General features: G+C 40.1%; 1 protein-coding gene across 1 annotated transcript; it reads right to left on the bottom strand.

The window, feature by feature from the left end:
- Nucleotides 1-15090: 15090 nt before the first annotated feature.
- Nucleotides 15091-16575, bottom strand: LOC113062708 (zinc finger BED domain-containing protein 5-like). The gene has a single exon (XM_026232676.1). The coding sequence runs from the start codon at nucleotides 16573-16575 to the stop codon at nucleotides 15091-15093; it is 1485 nt and encodes a 494-aa protein (XP_026088461.1).
- Nucleotides 16576-17617: the final 1042 nt, after the last annotated feature.

Here is a 17617-nt window from a genome sequence, read left to right as displayed (position 1 = left end):
CAGTTGCCAAGTCAACTTTAGTGCAAGTTTTCCTTTTCTTTTTTTTTTATCCAGTATTATATTTTATTTCGGATTAGTTTTTTGTTTTTATTTCATTTCAGTTAGCTATAATAACTCTGAATGTAATTTCAAATGAATGTTATGGGCTAAATACTGTTCTGGGTGATGCACTTTGAAGTGTCTATGAGGAGAGGTTTCCTTTGCAAATGCATTATTGTAAAAACTACTTTTGCTTGTTTTTACAAACTGATGAGCGGGTCGAAATTATTGTCTGCGGTAATTTTTACAATGTTTCATATGTCATAGCTTATGTTAAATCCAAAACATTCCTTTAATCACAGTCCTGAGTGAGTTCAGAACCGCACATAACTACTCTCCATAACATATGAACCAGGATGTAATGCACACGGATGTAAACGGAGACAAAAAAAGTGGAAGAAAGTGAACCAAAAAGCTCTGTGCACTTCTCATAATTACTTTTCCAATACCATGCCAGACTAGTGTCACCACTGTGACAAAACAACTTCTACCTCCTGACATCACCAATCGCTCTGACACTAGGGAGTTGGTGGGTGTGTAGGGCACAGTATGAATCATTAGATCATTAAAGTGTGTGTGTGTGTGTGTGTGTGTGTGTGTGTGTGTGTGTGTGTTTGTTTATATTACATAGTGGGGTCCACAACACGTTAGCACACTCACATAGTGGGGACCGAAAACATAGTGGGGACCAAATCCCCGGTCCCCACAATGTTTTGCTTTTAATCGGCTCAGGAGGCGGTGCTGATATGACTAGTGCAGTTTTTTTCTTGATCCCCTCCATGAACAAAAACCGGATTTCTGTGTGTGAGTGTGTGGGGCCGCGCTGCTCTACAGCGCCCCTGTAGCCAGGTCGCGGAACTGCACCTCTATACACACATGTGACGTAATATATGAAGGTACACATTTTTTAAACCGCTCATGCCAAAGTCGCTTAATTAAACGACAAAAACAACTTTAAACAGTGTCTGTCAACGGGGAAAGTACATTCTTTCAGGTAATTAACCTACTTGTAAATATTATATTACATAATTCAATAAATATACATCACAAATTCGAATTATTTTTAAGAATGTTTATGTGATGGAGTTTTTTAATGAGATTAATTAATTAACGTTAAAGTTTTTATCATAATCATAACCTTTGAATAAGGCGAATGAATTATTGCTTAACTTAAATTTAATGCTGTTATACAATTTAAAGTGTTTACTTGTGCGTGTTACTGCGTATTGTAAAGTGTTATAAACTGCGGTGTGGCGGGAGATTGTGAGACCGCGTGACCTCTCTCAATTACTGGAACCCGAGGAGCGACGTGAGACGGCCTTTTGAAATGAAACGGAGAAGAATAAAACCGTTAAAAGAAGCGGAAGATCATGTTCTCCGTTGCATCGACAAGACCGACGCACTGGAGGCCAAACACATAAACGATTATAAAGGTAGGTTTGTAAATCACTTCGATGTTGTTGTGACTGATTGTGATTAGCACTACGGCGCTCCCCACATGACGCGGGAAATATAAATATATAACTTCTCATGGCTATGAATTGGATGTCTTCCACGAATTAATTATGAAACCGCTAACACCAGGGAATAAAATAGGAATTCCTGGCCACGAATAAACAAGGCAGCGAAAGATTTCTTATTTTTGCTTCCACTATATAGCAAAGAGCCTATAGTACTGTATAGTAAGGCCTAGGTATTGCTAGCAGCACTGGGTTTCTTAATTGGTAACGTTATGTGTGAGTCACATACGTTTTAAATATGATTTAAGTGGTTCAAAAATACTAAATAAGTAACCATGATTATTTTATGGGATCTGGGTCCATTGGGATATAAAGGATAATGTTAGTGTTGTTTGTTTTAGCAGTTTTAAATTGCTCTTTGTGATAGTATATGTAAATTAATGAAAGAAATACGCATGAGCTATGAAAGAATGTTGAATACATTGGTTAAACTAATACAAAGCATAAAAGTTGTTTACAGTTGGCTAACCATCAACATATTAGTTACATGTCTACAATGAATTTTATTAACAATTGTATTTACCCCCCTCCCCCCACCTTTTTTCAGGTCGTGGAGTCTTTGCCTTAATTCCTTTTATTAAAGGAGATTTTGTTGTCGAATATAGGGGAGAAATGATTAGCTTAATTGAAGCCGAACAAAGAAGAGAGGCCAATCAAGACACTTTTTTTATGTTTGACTTCATCTGGCAGAACAAGAAATGGAGGTATTTGTTTTTTGTTTTTTTGTTTAACGAATACATTAAAAAATTTACAGTAAAGAAAAAATTAAAATTTGTAGTTTGTTAGGTTAAATTATACATTTGTTTTTTTCCTGAAGCATTGATGCAACTCATGAGGATGGCACCCTTGGCCGCCTTATAAATGATGATCACATAAACCCAAATTGTACAATGAAAAGGATTATCGTTGAGGGAAAACCCTGTTTGTGCCTATTCGCTGCAAGAGATATCATTCCTGGAGAGGAACTCACATATGACTATGGAGGAAGTCACTGGCCTTGGAGAAAGGTTTGGCAAAATTTGACTACTTACATAATTTGTACAGTAGAGGAAATGGAAAGTTTTTAATTAAAGACCCAGTATGTGCCTTTTTTTAGATTAAAATATATAAATAAATTACTATAACAATGCTATATTTTTTTTTGACCTCCATACATTATCCCAAATGTTTCCAAGAATGTTTGAAACCAAAGAAATCAGCTATTTTTACCGGTGTAGCGGTGTCATTGCATCACCTGTCAACAATGTCATACCCGCATGGAAACGTCAAATAAATAACTTTTTCTTTTTTTGGTAATACAAATTTATCTAAGGGAATAAAAGCCTTTACAATGGCTTAAAATACATATATAATAGCAATGAGGCAATAATAATTTTGATTAAAAGCAAGCACACCTTGTTTGTTATCTTTATTTTATAAGTTCACAAAGGTTTGTTGTTATTATGTCTGTAGCCAAAAAAAATAGACCCTTTAAAGATTAGAATGATGTGTTGCTCTTATCTGTATGATTAAAACTGAAAGTGTAATTTAAGTTCTTTTCGGGGTTATCAGGAAAAAATGATTCATAACGCGTATCCGCGTTAATCGACTCCAGAGGGTTAAATGGTTTTATTGAACAAAAATGTTAAAAATACATAATGTAATATTTAAAAAATATATACTCCTAACTTAAAGGGATACTCCTCCTCAAAATGAAAATTTTGTCATTACCATTGGTACCATGTCGTTCCAAACCTTTAAAAGCTTTGTTCATCTTCAGAACACAATTTAAGATATATTTTATAATAAATCTAGGAGCCTTGTGACTGTCCCATGGACTGCCTGGTAAATAACAGCATCACGGTCCAGAAAAGTTTGAAAGACATTGTCAGAGTACTCCATCTGCCATCAGTAGTTCAATCTGAATGCTAGGAAGTGACAAGGATTTCCTCTAAAATGTCTTAAATTTTGTTCCAAAGACGAACAAAGCTTTTATAAGTCTAGAATGGCATGGGGGTAATTGATTAACTACTAAATGTTCTTTTTGGGGTGGAGTATCCCTTAAAGTACATTTATTTATCCCCCAGTTTCACAGACGAGGTTTAAGCCTATAGTAACAGAAATAAGATAAGGAATTTCTTTAAAGTACTTGTTTTGCGAGTACATGTTCGGTGCTGTATGTAGGGCTTGCAGCCAAAGTCCTTTAATAGTCATTGTTGCAGCGCTTAAGTTAAAATACTGAGATTTTATATATATATATATATATATATATATATATATATATATATATATATATATATATATATATATATATATATATATATACATACACACACACACAGGCAACGTTGTCCGCACGCACAGCTCCTTTATTCACGTAAACCTCACCCCTTTCTGACGGGAAACTGGATATTCGCATGACTACTAACATTTAATAAGTGTAGCATAAGTGTGCACATCAAATTATCCTCACTCATTGAGCCTGGCTCAAATTAGTGAGACTGTGTGAGTTAAATTGTCGTTTATGAAACCGCTTTAGTCCACAATAACACTTTGCTAAAGTAAGAGTTTGAAATGGTTGAAATGCATAGTGCAGCCTTAGGAAGAGGATTAATGCGTTTCATGGATTCTCATCTGGGTTAATCTACAGTTAAAATAGTAATCATACATTTTTTAAATATAGTACTCCTTAATGGAATCATGGAATCATGACACCCCTTCTGTATGCCATTCTGTCTATCAGTCTATCTTTTCTTTTCTTTTGTTGTTGTCCGTCCATTTGTCTGTCTATTAATTTGTTATATTTGGTATTGACTTGAGAAAGTCTTACACACTGTTTTCAGTGTAATGTACATAGTGGGGACCAGTAGTTTTAGGAAAGCCATTCAAACCCGTTGGTACCAAATACACACATTTCACAGGTTAAGCATAGTGGGGACCATGTCTAATAAGTGATGACTTGTAACTATATTTTTAATAACTTTATTATAGCCTCCATGCAAGGATGATGACAACATGACAGCAATAGATAACTGCTCTGAGGATTCTGTAACTACTGATGGCATTTCACGATTCACAGCTGAGGTATGTGTATTTATTATCTCTGTCTGTGTCCGTCTCTATCTCTGTCTGTGTGCCCGTCTCTTTCTCTGTCTGTGCCAGTCTCTTTCTCTGTCTATTAATTTGTTATATTTGGTATTGACTTGAGAAATTCTTACACACTATTTCCAGTGTAATGTACATAGTGGGGACCAGTAGTCTTAGGAAAGCCATACAAACCCATTGGAACCAAATATACACATTTCACAGGTTTAGCATAGTGGGGACCTTGTCTAATAAGTGATGACTTGTAACTATATTTTAAATAACTTTCTTATAGCCTCCATGCAAGGATGATGACAACATGACAGCAATAGAGAACTGCTCTGAGGATTCTGTAACTACTGATGGCATTTCACGATTCACAGCTGAGGTATGTGTATTTATTATCTCTGTCTGTGTCCGTCTCTATCTCTGTCTGTGTGCCCGTCTCTTTCTCTGTCTGTGCCAGTCTCTTTCTCTGTCTATTAATTTGTTATATTTGGTATTGACTTGAGAAAGTCTTACACACTATTTCCAGTGTAATGTACATAGTGGGGACCAGTAGTCTTAGGAAAGCCATACAAACCCATTGGTACCAAATACACACATTTCACAGGTTTAGCATAGTGGGGACCTTGTTTAATAAGTGATGACTTGTAACTATATTTTTAATAACTTTCTTATAGCCTCCATGCAAGGATGATGACAACATGACAGCAATAGATAACTGCTCTGAGGATTCTGTAAATACTGAAGGCACTTCACGATTCACAGCTGAGGTATGTGTATTTATTATCTCTGTCTGTGTCAGTCTCTTTATCTGTCTGTGTCAGTCTCTTTCTCTGTCTCTGTGTCAGTCTCTTTCTCTGTCTCTGTGTCAGTCTCTTTCTCTGTCTCTGTGTCTGTGTCAGTCTCTTCTCTGTCTCTGTGTCAGTCTCTTTCTCTGTCTCTGTGTCTGTGTCAGTCTCTTTCTCTGTCTGTGTCTGTGTCAGTCTCTTTCTCTGTCTGTGTCTGTGCCAGTCTCTTTCTCTGTCTGTGCCAGTCTCTTTCTCTGTCTGTGCCAGTCTCTTTCTCTGTTTGTTTCTCTGTCTGTGTCAGTCTCTTTCTCTGTCTGTGTCAGTCTCTTTCTCGGTCTGTGTCAGTCTCTTTCTCGGTCTGTGTCAGTCTCTGTCTCGGTCTGTGTCTGTGTCTGTCTCTTTCTCTGTCTCTGTCTGTGCCAGTCTCTTTCTCTGTCTGTGTCTGTGCCAGTCTCTTTCTCTGTTTGTTTCTCTGTCTGTGTCAGTCTCTTTCTCGGTCTGTGTCAGTCTCTGTCTCTGTCTGTGTCTGTGTCTGTCTCTTTCTCTGTCTCTGTCTGTGCCAGTCTCTTTCTCTGTCTGTGTCTGTGCCAGTCTCTTTCTCTGTCTGTTTCTCTGTCTGTGTCAGTCTCTTTCTCGGTCTCTGTCAGTCTCTTTCTCTTTCTCTGTCTGTCTATTAATTTGTTATATTTGGTATTGACTTGAGAAAGTCTTACACACTGTTTTCAGTGTAATGTACATAGTGGGGACCAGTAGTTTTAGGAAAGCCATACAAACCCGTTGGTACCAAATACACACATTTCACAGGTTTAGCATAGTGGGGACCTTGTCTAATAAGTGATGACTTGTAACTATATTTTTAATAACTTTATTATAGCCTCCATGCAAGGATGATGACAACATGACAGCAATAGATAACTGCTCTGAGGATTCTGTAACTACTGAAGGCACTTCACGATTCACAGCTAAGGTATGTGTATTTATTATCTCTGTCTGTGTCAGTCTCTTTATCTGTCTGTGCCAGTCTCTTTCTCTGTCTCTGTCTGTGTCAGTCTCTTTCTCTTTCTCTGTCTATTAATTTGTTATATTTGGTATTGACTTGAGAAAGTCTTACACACTGTTTTCAGTGTAATGTACATAGTGGGGACCAGTAGTTTTAGGAAAGCCATACAAACCCGTTGGTACCAAATACACACATTTCACAGGTTTAGCATAGTGGGGACCTTGTCTAATAAGTGATGACTTGTAACTATATTTTTAATAACTTTATTATAGCCTCCATGCAAGGATGATGACAACATGACAGCAATAGATAACTGCTCTGAGGATTCTGTAACTACTGAAGGCACTTCACGATTCACAGCTGAGGTATGTGTATTTATTATCTCTGTGTCAGTCTTTTTCTCTGTATGTATGTCTGTCTCTCTGTTTCAGTCTCTTTCTCTGTCTGTGCCTGTGTCCGTCTCTGTCTGTGCCAGTCTCTTTCTCTGTCTGTGCCTGTGTCAGTCTCTGTCTTTGCCAGTCTCTTTCTCTGTCTGTTTCTCTGTCTGTGCCAGTCTCTTTCCCTGTCTGTTTCTCTGTCTGTGCCAGTCTCTTTCTGTCTGTTTCTCTGTCTGTGTCTGTCTGTTTCTCTGTCTGTGCCTGTCTCTTTCTGTCTGTTTCTCTGTCTGTGCCTGTCTCTTTCTGTCTGTTTCTCTGTCTGTGTCAGTCTCTTTCTCTTTGTCTGTGCCTGTGTCAGTCTCTTTCTCTGTCTGTGTCAGTCTCTTTCTCTGTCTGTGTCAGTCTCTTTCTCTGCCTGTGCTTGTGTCAGTCTTTTTCTCTTTGTCTGTGCCTGTGTCTTTCTCTTTGTCTGTGCCTGTGTCAGTCTCTGTCTGTGCCAGTCTCTTTCTGTCTGTTTCTCTGTCTGTGCCTGTCTCTTTCTGTCTGTTTCTCTGTCTGTGTCAGTCTCTTTCTCTTTGTCTGTGCCTGTGTCAGTCTCTTTCTCTGTCTGTGCCTGTGTCAGTCTCTGTCTCTGTCTGTGTCAGTCTCTTTCTCTTTCTGTCTATTAATTTGTTATATTTGGTATTGACTTGAGAAAGTCTTACACACTATTTCCAGTGTAATGTACATAGTGGGGACCAGTAGTCTTAGGAAAGCCATACAAACCCATTGGAACCAAATACACACATTTCACAGGTTTAACATAGTGGGGACCTTGTCTAATAAGTGATGACTTGTAGCTATTTTTTAAATAACTTTCTTATAGCCTCCATGCAAGGATGATGACAACATGACAGCTATAGAGAACTGCTCTGAGGATTCTGTAACTACTGAAGGCACTTCACGATTCACAGCTGAGGTATGTGTATTTATTATCTCTGTCTGTGTCAGTCTTTTTTCTGTCAGTCTCTTTCTCTGTCTGTGTCTGTGCCAGTCTCTTTCTTTGTCTCTGCCTGTGTCAGTCTCTGTCTCTGCCTGTGTCAGTCTCTGCCTGTGTCTGTGTCGGTCTCTGTCTGTGTCGGTCTCTGTCTGTGCCTGTGTCAGTCTCTGTCTGTGGCAGGCTCTTTCTGTCTGTTTCTCTGTCTGTAACCATTTCTCTGTCTCTGTCATTCTCTTTCTTTGTCTCTGTCTGTGTCAGTGTCTTTCTCTGTCTGTGTCAGTCTCTTTCTCTGTCTGTCTATTAATTTGTTATATTTGGTATTGACTTGAGAAAGTCTTACACAATGTTTTTCAGTGTAATGTACATAGTGGGGGACCAGTAGTTTTAGGAAAGCCATACCAAACCCATTGGTACCAAATACACACATTTCACATGTTTAGCATAGTGGGGACCTTGTCTAATAAGTGATGACTTGTAACTATTTTTTAAATTTTCTTATAGCCTCCATGCAAGGATGATGACAACATGACAGCAATAGATAACTGCTCTGAGGATTCTGTAAATACTGAAGGCACTTCACGATTCACAGCTGAGGTATGTGTATTTATTATCTCTGTCTGTGTCCGTCTCTATCTCTGTCTGTGTGCCCGTCTCTTTCTCTGTCTGTGCCAGTCTCTTTCTCTGCCTGTGCCTGTGTCTGTCTCTGTCTGTTTCAGTCTCTTTCTCTGTCTGTGCCTGTGTCTGTCTCTGTCTGTTTCAGTCTCTTTCTCTGTCTGTGCCTGTGTCAGTCTCTGTCTGTGCCAGTCTCTTTCTGTCTGTTTCTCTGTCTGTGCCTGTCTCTTTCTATGCCTGTGCTTGTGTCAGTCTCTTTCTCTTTGTCTGTGCCTGTGTCAGTCTCTGTCTGTGCCAGTTTATTTCTCTCGGTTTCTCTGTCTGTGTCAGTCTCTTTCTCTGTCTGTGCCTTTCTCTGTCTGTGTCTTTCTCTGTCTGTGTCAGTCTCTGTGTCTGTGCCAGTCTCTGTGTCTGTCTGTGCCTTTGCCAGTCTCTGTCTGTGCCAGTCTCTTTCTGTCTGTTTCTCTGTCTGTGCCAGTCTCTTTCTCTGCCTGTGCTTGTGTCAGTCTCTTTCTCTTTGTCTGTGCCTGTGTCAGTCTCTGTCTGTGCCAGTCTCTTTCTCTGTTTCTCTGTCTGTGCCAGTCTCTTAGTCTGTGCCAGTCTCTTTCTGTCTGTTTCTCTATCTGTGCCAGTCTCTTTCTCGGTCTGTGCCAGTCTCTTTCTCTGCCTGTGCTTGTGTCAGTCTCTTTCTCTTTGTCTGTGCCTGTGTCAGTCTCTGTCTGTGCCAGTCTCTTTCTCTGTCTGTGCCAGTCTCTTTCGGTTTCTCTGTCTGTGCCAGTCTCTTTCTCTGTCTGTGCCAGTCTCTTTCTGTCTGTTTCTCTGTCTGTGCCAGTCTCTTTCTGTTTGTGCCAGTCTCTTTCTCTGTCTGTGCCAGTCTCTTTCTCTGTTTCTCTGTCTGTGCCAGTCTCTTTCTTAGTCTGTGCCAGTCTCTTTCTGTCTGTTTCTCTATCTGGTGCCAGTCTCTTTCTCTGTCTGTGCCAGTCTCTTTCTCTGCCTGTGCTTGTGTCAGTCTCTTTCTCTTTGTCTGTGCCTGTGTCAGTCTCTGTCTGTGCCAGTCTCTTTCTCTGTTTCTCTGTCTGTGCCAGTCTCTTTCTTAGTCTGTGCCAGTCTCTTTCTGTCTGTTTCTCTATCTGTGCCAGTCTCTTTCTCTGCCTGTGCTTGTGTCAGTCTCTTTCTCTTTGTCTGTGCCTGTGTCAGTCTCTGTCTGTGCCAGTCTCTTTCTCTGTTTCTCTGTCTGTGCCAGTCTCTTTCTCTGTTTCTCTGTCTGTGCCAGTCTCTTTCTGTCTGTTTCTCTGCCTGTGTCAGTCTCTTTGTCTGTGCCTGTGTCAGTCTCTTTCTCTGTCTGTCTATTAATTTGTTATATTTGGTATTGACTTGAGAAAGTCTTACACACTGTTTCAGTGTAATGTACATAGTGGGGACCAGTAGTTTTAGGAAAGCCATACAAACCCATTGGTACCAAATACACACATTTCACAGGTTTAGCATAGTGGGGACCTTGTCTAATAAGTGATGACTTGTAACTATTTTTTAAATTTTCTTATAGCCTCCATGCAAGGATGATGACAACATGACAGCAATAGATAACTGCTCTGAGGATTCTGTAACTACTGAAGGCACTTCACGATTCACAGCTGAGGTATGTGTATTTATTATCTCTGCCTGTGTCCGTCTCTATCTCTGTCTGTGTGCCAGTCTCTTTCTCTGTCTGTGTGCCAGTCTCTTTCTCTGTCTGTGTCAGTCTCTTTCTCTGTCTGTGTCTGTTCCAGTGTCTATCTCTGTCTGTGTGTCAGTCTCTTTCTCTGTCTGTGTCTGTTCTAGTCTCTTTCTCTGTCTGTGTCTGTCTTTTTTCTGTCTGTCTCTTTCTCTGTCTGTGTCTGTGTCACTCTTTTTTCTGTCTGTCTCTTTCTCTGTCTGTCTCAGTCTCTTTCTCTGTCTGTGCCTGTGTCAGTCTCTGTCTGTGCCAGTCTCTTTCTCTGTCTGTGTCTGTGCCAGTCTCTTTCTCTGTCTGTTTCTCTGTCTGTATCAGTCTCTTTCTCTGTCTGTGTCAGTCTCTTTCTCTGTCCGTCTATTTATTTTTTATATTTGGTATTGACTTGAGAAAGTCTTACACACTGTTTTCAGTGTAATGTACATAGTGGGGACCTGTAGTCTTAGGAAAGCCATACAAACCCGTTGGTACCAAATACACACATTTCACAGGTTTAACATAGTGGGGGACCTTGTCTATAAGTGATGACTTGTAACTATATTTTTAATAACTTTATTATAGCCTCCATGCAAGGATGATGACAACATGACAGCAATAGAGAACTGCTCTGATGATTCTGTAACTACTGAAGGCACTTCACGATTCACAGCTGAGGTATGTGTATTTATTATCTCTGTGTCAGTCTTTTTCTCTGTATGTATGTCTGTCTCTCTGTGTCAGTTTCTTTCTCTGTCTGTATGTTTGTGTCTCTGTGTTAGACTCTTTCTGTGCCAGTCTCTTTCTGTGCCAGTCTCTTTCTGTCTGTTTCTCTGTCTGTGTCTCTCTTTCTCTGCCTGTGCTTGTGTCAGTCTTTTTCTCTTTGTCTGTGCCTGTGTCTTTCTCTTTGTCTGTGCCTGTGTCAGTCTCTGTCTGTGCCAGTCTCTTTCTGTCTCTTTCTCTGTCTGTGTCAGTCTCTTTCTCTCTGTTTCTCTATCTGTGCCTGTCTCTTTCTGTCTGTTTCTCTGTCTGTGTCAGTCTCTTTCTCTGTCTGTCTATTAATTTGTTATATTTGGTATTGACTTGAGAAAGTCTTACACACTGTTTTCAGTGTAATGTACATAGTGGGGACCTGTAGTCTTAGGAAAGCCATACAAACCCATTGGTACCAAATACACACATTTCACAGGTTAAGCATAGTGGGGACCATGTCTAATAAGTGATGACTTGTAACTATATTTTTAATAACTTTATTATAGCCTCCATGCAAGGATGATGACAACATGACAGCAATAGAGAACTGCTCTGAGGATTCTGTAACTACTGAAGGCACTTCACGATTCACAGCTAAGGTATGTGTATTTATTATCTCTGTGTCAGTCTTTTTCTCTGTATGTATGTCTGTCTGTCTGTGTCAGTTTCTTTCTCTGTCTGTATGTTTGTGTCTCTGTGTTAGACTCTTTCTGTGCCAGTCTCTGTCTGTTTCAGTCTCTTTCTCTGTCTGTGCCTGTGTCCGTCTCTGTCTTTGCCAGTCTCTTTCTCTGTCTGTCTGTGCCAGTCTCTTTCTGTCTGTTTCTCTGTCTGTGTCTGTCTCTTTCTCTTTGTCTGTGCCTGTGTCTTTCTCTTTGTCTGTGCCTGTGTCTTTCTCTTTGTCTGTGCCTGTGTCAGTCTCTGTCTGTGCCTGTCTCTTTCTGTCTGTTTCTCTGTCTGTCAGTCTCTTTCTCTTTGTCTGTGCCTGTGTCAGTCTCTTTCTCTGTCTGTCTATTAATTTGTTATATTTGGTATTGACTTGAGAAAGTCTTACACACTGTTTCAGTGTAATGTACATAGTGGGGACCAGTAGTCTTAGGAAAGCCATTCAAACCCGTTGGTACCAAATACACACATTTCACAGGTTAAGCATAGTGGGGACCTTGTCTAATAAGTGATGACTTGTAACTATATTTTAAATAACTTTCTTATAGCCTCCATGCAAGGATGATGACAACATGACAGCTATAGATAACTGCTCTGAGGATTCTGTAACTACTGAAGGCATTTCACGATTCACAGCTGAGGTATGTGTATTTATTATCTCTGTCTGTGTCAGTCTCTTTATCTGTCTGTGTCAGTCTCTTTGTCTGCCTGTGTCAGTCTCTTTCTCTTTTGTCTGTGCCTGTGTCTTTCTCTTTGTCTGTGCCTGTGTCTTTCTCTTTGTCTGTGCCTGTGTCAGTCTCTGTCTGTGCCTGTCTCTTTCTGTCTGTTTCTCTGTCTGTCAGTCTCTTTCTCTTTGTCTGTGCCTGTGTCAGTCTCTTTCTCTGTCTGTCTATTAATTTGTTATATTTGGTATTGACTTGAGAAAGTCTTACACACTGTTTTCAGTGTAATGTACATAGTGGGACCAGTAGTCTTAGGAAAGCCATACAAACCCATTGGAACCAAATACACACATTTCACAGGTTTAGCATCGTGGGGACCTTGTCTAATAAGTGATGACTTGTAACTATTTTTAAATAACTTTCTTATAGCCTCCATGCAAGGATGATGACAACATGACAGCAATAGATAACTGCTCTGAGGATTCTGTAACTACTGAAGGCACTTCACGATTCACAGCTGAGGTATGTGTATTTATTATCTCTGTCTGTGCCAGTCTCTTTCTCTGTCTCTGTCTTTGTCAGTCTCTTTCTCTGTCTGTCTATTAATTTGTTATATTTGGTATTGACTTGAGAAAGTCTTACACACTATTTCCAGTGTAATGTACATAGTGGGGACCAGTAGTCTTAGGAAAGCCATACAAACCCATTGGAACCAAATACACACATTTCACAGGTTTAGCATAGTGGGGACCTTGTCTAATAAGTGATGACTTGTAACTATATTTTAAATAACTTTCTTATAGCCTCCATGCAAGGATGATGACAACATGACAGCAATAGATAACTGCTCTGAGGATTCTGTAACTACTGATGGCATTTCACGATTCACAGCTGAGGTATGTGTATTTATTATCTCTGTGTCAGTCTTTTTCTCTGTCTGTGTGCCAGTCTCTTTCTCTGTCTGTGCCAGTCTCTTTCTCTGTCTGTGTCAGTCTCTTTCTCTGTCTGTGTCTGTGCCAGTCTCTTTCTGTCTGTTTCTCTGTCTGTGTCAGTCTTTTTCTGTCTTTTTCTCTGTCTGTGTCAGTCTCTTTCTCTGTCTGTATGTCTGTGTCTATCTGTGTCAGTTTCTTTCTCTCTGTGTTTCAGTCTCTTTCTCTCTGTTTCTCTGTCTGTGTCAGTCTTTTTCTCTGTCTGTGCCAGTCTCTTTCTCTGTCTGTTTCTCTGTCTGTGCCAGTCTCTTTCTCTGTCTGTTTCTCTGTCTGTGTGTCAGTCTTTTTCTCTGTCTGTGCCAGTCTCTTTCTCTGTCTGTTTCTCTGTCTGTGTGTCAGTCTTTTTCTCTGTCTGTATGTCTGTCTATCTGTGTCTGTCTCTGTATCCGTCTGTATGTCTGTCTCTGTTTGACAGATTTTCTCTCTTTCACTCCATTTTCATATTTATCTTTCTTTTTTTGTCTTTAACAGCCTTTGGTTGATTACTCGGACACCGAAGATGAAGTTTTGTGTTCTAAAATTAAGACATCTTATAAAAAGGTATATTTTACATTTACTTAATTTGTTTTTACCTGCCTCACACCTAAATTGAATTATTTTTAGCTGAATAGTGTGAAGTAAATTTAAAAGGATAAATAAACATTGAAAGACCACCATCTTTTGGACCACCTAAAAATCTTTTTTCTATATGCAAGTTACTATTGTGAATATCGTTTCACAACCATAAGTCGTTTGTTAATCTTCAGAACATGAAGATATTTTTGATATCTTTCCCTCCATCTGGAGTTAGAATGGCAGGCAAAAGCTCAAATTTAATCTGTTTTCTGAAGATGAATAAGGGTCTTATGGGTTTGCAACAACATGAGGATATGTAATGTTAATGATAGAATTTTTGGGGGAGCTATCCCTTTAAATCAGGGTTCCTCAAATCTGGACCTCAAGATCCACTTTCCTGCAGAGTTTAGATCTAACTCTAATCAAACACACCTGAGCATGCTAATCAATGCCAATGAATGCAGACCTGCCAACATGTACGCATTTTTCGTACTCTGCACGCATTTTGACCCATAAGTACACTAGTACGATTCGCTGCTCTTTAGGTACGCATTTTGTTGCGTCTCGCATTTTGCCGATTTCAGTTTCTATGCAATCTATGACGCTGATTCTGCCGCTGATCCACAGCGTGTAAGTGGAGTGAAAAGCTTTCGGCCAATCAGAGTGGTGCATGTTAACCCACCGCCCACCTGCCCCTCCCATCCACAAGCTTAGTTGGCAGTTAAGTGGTGGAATGGCTTGCAATCTAGAAGGTTTTAGACAGGCCAGGTGCTGATTAACGTAAGATAAAGGTAACAGTTAGGCTATGTTTAGCCTAATTGAATTTATGGACATTAAAAATGACCTTGACATGACATCATAACAAGCAGTCCAGCTGTGACGAGCTCAGTTCAGTTCACGCGTTCATGTAGGCCAGTGGTTCCCAAACTTTGAACAGGCATGTACCCCCTGAGACATTCTAGATCTTCCGGAGTACCCCCAACACCACCAATTGTTAACAACAAGTTTTTTAATTTTTTATTGATATTTATTTTTATCAATTTTGTCGAGAATAGTGAATAGAATCATAAACAAATTATACAAATCTCATCAAAAGTCAACATATGATACAAATGTGCTGAATATAATGATTTTAAAAAAATATGCACCCAATCTCACACACAATAGGCCTACAACACATGTCCAACATCTCATTTAAGTTATTGTTAACTTTTCACATACTGATAAGTATTGCTTTTCACATTTGATAACATTCTATATTTTCTTAACTTTTCTGCTGTAAAATAATAATAAAAATGAGAACACATTAACAATAGTAAACTAAATAGTAAACAGTAAATTAAATTGTAGTAAACCACACAGAATAGGCCTACCACCTCTCCATCCACATCACCAGTTTAATGTGAGGGATGTGCCTGGATGTTCTTACACAATGCAGCGATGTTAGGCCGAATTGGGGACAGTTTCAGTCTTAGGTCGTTTTCCACAAACAGTCTGTACCTATACTTGGTCTTAAGGCAGACCAAAGCTGAGAATCCAGTCTCGCATAAATATGTTGTAGCAAAAGGCATCAACGTCTTAATCGCTCGGTTTGCCAGGTCCGGATACTCTGCCCGCAAACTAATCCAGAAGTCTGTCAGTGTCTTCTGACCGAACTCGATTCTGACCGACCCGTTCGTGGATATTTCAATGAGGCTCTCTCTCTCCAGCATAGGAAGCTGGCATGTGCTGGGTGACGAAAAAGGATTACGAATCCATGTGTCGTGGTCTTCTGTTTCGGGGAAGTATTTGCGTAATTGCGCTGCCAAGTCGCCAAGGTGTTTCCGTATGTCACATCTGACAATGTCGGCAAGCCGTAGCTCGTTTTCACACAGGAAATCCTGCAGTGATGGGAATGCGCCAATGTCGTTGTCTTTGACACAGTCAGACCAGAAGTTCAGCTTTTTAATCGTGGCCTCTACCTTGTCTCGCACATTGAATATTGTCACAGAGCGACCTTGCAGCCCGAGATTGAGCTCATTTAGACGGCCAAAGATATCTCCCAAATAGGCCAGTCTTGTGAGCCACTCATCATCATGCAACCTATCTGACAAGCGAAAAGGATTGTCGATGAAAAACAGTTTCAGCTCGTCTTTCAGTTCAAAAAAGCGTGCCAAAACTTTCCCTCTGGATAACCATCGCACTTCAGTGTGGAGCAAAAGCGTCAAATGGTCACTGCCCATCTCACTGCATAAGGTGGAAAAAATGCGCGAGTTTAGGGGTCTTGATTTGACGAAGTTAACCATCTTTACTGTGTCGTCCAACACCTGTGCCAGGCTGTCTGACATTCCTTTGGCGGCAAGCGCTTCCCTATGTATGCTACAGTGGACCCAAGTGGCATCTGGAGCCACTGCTTGTACACGGGTGACCACTCCGCTGTGCCTCCCCGTCATTGCTTTGGCACCATCTGTGCATATTCCAACACATTTAGTCCAGGTTATTCCGTGTGATCGTATGAAACTGTCTATGAGTCCAAAAATGTCCTGCCCCGTTGTCCTCGTCGGTAACGATTTGCAAAAGAGGATGTCCTCATGGATTGACCCTCCATATATGTACCTGACGTACACCAACAACTGAGCCAGGCCTGCTACATCTGTTGACTCATCTAGCTGTAATGCATAGAATTCACTGGCTTGTATGCGACATAGTAACTGTCTCAAAACGTCTGCTGACATGTCACTGATCCGTCGGGACACGGTATTGTCCGATGAAGGCATTTTCTGCAAAGTATGTTTAGCCTTTTCCCCCAACATTTTCTCAGCCATGTCCATGGCAGCAGGGACAATCAGCTCCTCCACAATATTATGAGGCTTGCCTGCCTTAGCCACTCTGTAACTGACCATGTAAGACGCTTCTACTCCTGCCTTATTTACAGCATCTGGCGCGATCAGACATTTCTTGTTGTTAGAAAGCAGTCTCAATTGTCGCACAAAAAACTCCCGTGGCTTATTTTTCAAATTGCCATGTTTCGTTTCTAAATGTCTTTTTAAGAGTGAAGGCTTCAACGAGTTATTAGACAGGACCTGCGCACATATGACACACTGTGGCTGAGGGAAATTTGAATTGCCTGTGTATGTAAAGCCCAGAGTTATATAATCTTCGTTATATCTTCTTATCTTTGAGTGTGCCTCCCTACCATCGCCTTGTTGTCTTGATGGAAGAGTCTGTGTCTCCCCGTCTCCATCACTGTCCATGTTAATGGTTTGGCTAGCATCAGGCCTTTCGTCAGAGTTAGGATTAGCAATGATAGTGTCTTGACCTGAAAAGCTTGTCCCGACAGCAGGTGACTCCTGTGAAGTTTCTGTTGTCGTTCTGGGTATGGCCTGAACCCGTTTCAACCATTTATCCATCGATTGAAATTGTTTTTTTGTTTTGTCAAATAGACGTAACTGGGATGATTTCTGACAGGATTTTTTTTTTTATTTGCGCGCCGCGCGACAAATAATATTTGTCGTCATAGCAACGTTTATTATGATGCCTTAGTGAGTTGCTACAGGTAACGTTACACATCCAGACTGAGAGTGCATTGGCTGAAATGTCTGTATGTATTTTAATTATTGTATTTGCTTTTTCTTACTGTTTGTTGTTTGTTTGTTTTGATTGTTTTTATCTGTCCTGTTTGGCAAATAAACTTAATTGAATATGACGCAGAGCTGTAATCAGTAATCTGTAATCAAAATGAAAACGAAATCGCGACACTCGGGGAGAAAAATGCGTTCATCAGAAAATGCGTTTAATATATTGAAACGTCTGTTTATATACCATACTCACTTAATAAAGCAGCGTTTTATATTTAATATGAGAAGAGGTAACACTTGCGTTATGGTCCGGATTTGACACAAAAAATCTTTAACTTTTAGGTGGTAAAATATGTTTTAGTAGTAA

This window comes from Carassius auratus, chromosome 45, assembly GCF_003368295.1.
Source record: "Carassius auratus strain Wakin chromosome 45, ASM336829v1, whole genome shotgun sequence".
NCBI lineage: Eukaryota > Metazoa > Chordata > Actinopteri > Cypriniformes > Cyprinidae > Carassius > Carassius auratus.
This window is presented reverse-complemented; position numbering and strand designations above follow the sequence as displayed.

What these genes read in the sequence shown, in the direction of transcription:
- LOC113062708 (XM_026232676.1), bottom strand. Translation starts at nt 16,575, where the DNA reads ATGGTCAGTTACAGAGTGGCTAAGGCAGGCAAGCCTCATAATATTGTG.